General features: G+C 44.9%; 1 protein-coding gene across 1 annotated transcript; it reads left to right on the plus strand.

Annotated features, from left to right (window-relative positions):
* The first annotated feature begins 558 nt into the window (after window positions 1-558).
* Window positions 559-4464, plus strand: LOC105185049 (organic cation transporter protein). Its single transcript, XM_011144268.2, has 7 exons — window positions 559-634; window positions 753-1123; window positions 1818-2260; window positions 2429-2614; window positions 2706-3243; window positions 3953-4320; window positions 4407-4464. Exons 1-7 carry the CDS (start codon window positions 559-561, stop codon window positions 4462-4464), a joined length of 2040 nt encoding a protein of 679 aa, XP_011142570.2.
* The last annotated feature ends 215 nt before the right edge of the window (window positions 4465-4679 follow it).

The following is a 4679-nucleotide window of genomic DNA, read 5'->3' on the forward strand; positions in this document are numbered from 1 at the left end:
TGCGCTCGACCCTGTCGACCGGGGATGAGGGAAGAATTCTTACGTAAGAGAGAAAACGTGTTAACGTGCTTCTCTCTCTCTCTCTTTCTCTCTCTCTCTCTCTCTCTCTCTCTCGCGCGCGCGCGGTTTTCTTTCTCGAATCTCTTTTCCTTCGCGCCAATCTTTTTCTCCTGCCCGCTGACTAATTGTTCGTCTAATTAATATCACTCGACATTCGGTGGGAGGAAGGTCGCCGCACTTTCTTGCTTCTCGATGAATCTCGCAACGTATTCGCGGTCGAATTTGTTTCCCTCGGTGATTTCTGGGAGATGAAGTTTTTTTTCGAATACCCCGAACGCGTTCTAACTGGCAATTATGATGGCAAGTATGATGAGCCTCGTTTGTGTCGGTTGATATCGAGTGATCGAGGAGTCGCATAATGATGCGGCTCTGATGTGAAGATAACGTCGCGTCTGACGCGAGATCGCTTCGTGGCGCAGCTCGTTAATAAGGATTAGGTTATCTCGAATGAACGTCTCGAAATATAGTTATTGATAGTTTACGGCGCAGTGCGGCATTATGTTACCGACTACCTCGAGTCCCATTGTCTCAATTATCGAAGTTACCACCTTTGACGACATATTAGTTTATCTAGGTAATGGAATGGCATAATATGAAAACGTCATTTCTCTTCGACTTTTCGCTACTTACTTACTTTTCTTTCTGGATCTTGGAGCATTTTCGTTACGTGCGTTTCCGTTTTCCCTCATCAGGCGAGTTTGGGACTTATCAGAAAATTCTCTTCACGATGCTGATGTTCTTCAGCTGCTTCCTGGTCTTCGTTTACTTTGTTCAACTGTTCATCACAGTGGTGCCTACGGAGTACTGGTGCAAGCTCCCGCATGTCGAGGAAATAAGCTCGGATAGGCTGAAGAAACTGTTGATACCCAGCTCCAAAGTAGTGCCTTACGAAGGACATCAGTTGCCTTATTCGAGGTGTTGGATCTACGACGTGCCCGTCGACAAAATCATCCTGGCCGATCAACCTGGCGAGGATTGGCCCATGAGAAAGTGCGACGAATGGGAATTTAAGTTCAGTCGCACCGATGTCCCTTACGCCTCCATAGCGACGGAGCAGGGATGGGTGAGAAAAGAAATATTCTTAGCGACAGACTCGATGTTTTTCTTCTTTACCAGTTGATAAAATATTTTCTCCAATGATGAGATTTTCTCAGACACTAATTTATCGAAATACATCTGAGTATCTCAAAATGAAATACGTTTGAAAATTTAAGGAAAAAGCTTCAATATCTATTTTAACCCTTGTATTAATTTTTTAATTATTAAAATGATGAGTACTTTAGTCACACATAAATATTACTCACGCCGGAAAAAGACTGTTTATGTACTACAAATTCAAGTGGAACTTGATGAGGATAGGAATGCTGGAAATATTGGACGAATGCAAAAGTCTTGATGGATCATGTGACAGAAAAATATGCGGACTAAGTAATTTTATTAAAAAAAAATTATTCTCATTCCACCAAGTAATCGCTAAAAATATGACCTTTCCGACGGTATGTACGTACATTATATATCTGCATGTACCTAAGTATTTTTTTATTTTCACCGTATCAGTCACATCTTTGAGAGAGCCATAAAAACTTTTGCACTCACCCAATACTCGTATGATTAATTATGGGTTTTCCTGATAAAGAAAATATGTGCATTTCGAATTAGACTTATTTACCGCATCTTTAGCGATAAAATCGTCGTTCGAGCCTTGGTATCATACAATTCGATCAACCGCCCACGTGTTAACGTGTTTCTCCCTTCAGGTGTGCGACGCAGCCTATAAGACAACATTGGCTGTGAGTATCTTCTTCATCGGCTCCATTTGCGGCGGCTTCATCTTTGGCTGGTTGTCCGACAAACACGGTCGCATCCCGGTGCTAATCGGTACGAATATGATTGGATTCATCGGCGGCGTCAGCACGATATACGCCAGCTCCTTTTGGCAGTTCTGCCTTTGCAGATTCATCGTCGGCATCGCCTACGACAACGTGTTCGTGGTCGCTTATATCCTCGTGTTGGAGTACGTCGGGCCTAAATGGCGGACGTTCGCGGCGAATATGTCGTACGGGATATTTTACTCCTTGGCGGCAATGTGCCTGCCTTGGATTGCTCATAGCATTTCAGACTGGAGGACCTTCGCTTTGGTGACCTCGGTGCCGTTAGCGTCCGTGATCGTCACGCCGTTTATTATCCCGGAAAGCGTCAGGTGAGAGACTAAAAAGTCGGGGGAGAAGTGAAAAATATACAAATGATAGGTTTGGAACGGGTTTCTTAGTAGCGTCGCGTCGCTGTTTATGAGTGATCACGAAGGGAACTTCTTTCGCGCCGTATCGATGCGCGATAGTTAATTGCGCGCTCGTATCCGTTTAACAAGGTGGCTCATCAGCAAGGGCAAAATCGAGAAGGCGGTGAGAATTATGATGAAGATCGAGAAGATCAATCGCACAAACATACCGCGAGATATTTACGAGAATTTCCTGGACGATTGTGTAGAAACCGCCGAGACCTTGGCCGTGGAGGACTACAGCATCGCTGCGCTCTTCAGGACCAAAAGATTGCGGTAAATCGCCCCTACGCCATCCAACTGGACGGAAAAGAAAAAAAAGTAGAAACAAAAGAGAAACTAAAGCAGAACGTTCTCTGTGATCCAGAAGAATGACTCTTCTGCTGATGATATCCTGGAGCGTGATTTCAATGGCTTACGACGGCCACATTAGGTGCCTGGACAGCCTAGGTATGGACGTCTTCACGACGTTCACCATCGCCTCTTCCACGGAATTCCCGGCGGAACTTCTGATAATCTTCTTCCTCGACGTCTGCGGCCGAAGATGGAGCCTGTTCGTCGCCGTGACCCTTTCGGGCGTCTTCAGCTTCGTCACCGCCAGCGTGCCGCTCGGTGTCGCTTACGCTTCGCTGGCCATGGTCAGTCGATTCTTCATCAACGTCGCATCCAACATCGGCCTGCAGTTCGCGGCGGAGTTGTTGCCGACGGTTGTGCGGTGCGAGGGTGTGGCGTTCATCCACATCATGGGCCACGTGGCCGCCATCGTGAGTCCCTTCGTGGCCTTCTCCAGCAAGATACAGTACAATCTACCCATGATCATCTTGGGGATAGCGTGCGTTTTCGCCGGTTTTCTCTGCTTGTTCCTGCCGGAGACGCTGAAGGAAGAGCTGCCGCAAAACTTGCTGGTACTCGACGATAAAATCCGTATTTTCGAAACGTCTTTTTAATCTTCGGAGACCGAATTAGCTATCAGCGGGCTCTACGTTTATTTGTTTCCTGCCTTTTGTTCCTTCTAATTACAATATACTATGTAAGCGTTTATTTAAAATTTCCATATTGGCGATTATGGAGATCGCTAAGCAAACAGCTTCTAAGGGTTTAACTATTTTTATGCTATTAAAAATTATTGTGCTGTAAAGCGATTAATATGCTGAGAGAAAGAGGAATTCGATTGATACAAATTAAGTCGAATTAAAGAAAATTATTCTCAGGGTTATATACACAGCTAACTAATTAATTAATTAATTTTTTGATAGTTTAGAAAATATTCATATCATATATGTCTCAATTTTGTGTGATTTTTTTACTGTCGACCAAATTTTGTGATTCAGATTTCTTCGTGAGGCTGTTGATCGAACTCGATTTTTACATGATTTAACTTTACTGCAGTTTATGCAAGAAAATTTGTCTTGTCCACACAGACTTAATTTTCTTCCCACTTTTCCATATATTTATAACCGTTAATTACTGTTAATTGTTAATCACATATAAATAATAATTGGCGATAACAATTTTCTTTCTCGATAGCGCGGTGTCTTTCAGACGATCGATACAATTCTCGCTAAAAGAACCCCAGCGCTTTCGTTGGCATCATCGTTACTCCTTTGTATTCAGGACGGTGAGCTCTTCGGGATCGATCAGACATTCTGGGAAATCCCGTTCATGAGGAAACGGCGGCCCTCGGAGCCCAAAGGGCACTACTTGCATGCCAAGCGACCGGTCTCTCGACCTGCCCTGCTAAGGAGCAGCATGCTATCCGGTCATTTGGGCAACCTGAGGAGACATCAGGCCGTCCGTGCTAGAGCGGAACAGATCAGAAGGAGCGCCCTGAGCACGGTCACTTCTCCCATAGAATACGTCGATTTGCTCAGAAGGAGGTACGAAGAGATGCGCAATCGGGTGGCCGCGGCCAAAGAAAAGAAACGTAGCAAGTTAGAAAGCGAGGTGAAGTCCGCCACATCGCAGAGGGAAGTAGAGAACAAGTAATTCGGCAGATTTTAAGCGCTAAATTAAGCTAAGTTAAGTTAATGTAAAGAGCCAAGCAACGATTGACCTCGAATTTCTTCAGAGACACAACGGACTCGGAGAAAGAAGAGACGTCGAAGAGCACAGAGGACGGACGTTGAAGCCGAGTGTCTTAATTTGAAAGTTTCAGTAAGGCGCGCTTCTCGCAAGCGAATTGGAGCTTACGAAGACGCACGTTGTGCTTGCTCGATCAAATCGAACGCTTCAGTTAAATTTTCCTGAGGAATATATCGTTTCGAGCCCGGCGCGTTGTCTTTATGATGGATCGACTAGCTCCGAAAATAGACGCGACGAGATGAATACTGGGTTAATTACT

The sequence above is a fragment of the Harpegnathos saltator genome, unplaced genomic scaffold, assembly GCF_003227715.2.
Source record: "Harpegnathos saltator strain DR-91 unplaced genomic scaffold, Hsal_v8.6 scaffold265, whole genome shotgun sequence".
Taxonomy (NCBI): domain Eukaryota; kingdom Metazoa; phylum Arthropoda; class Insecta; order Hymenoptera; family Formicidae; genus Harpegnathos; species Harpegnathos saltator.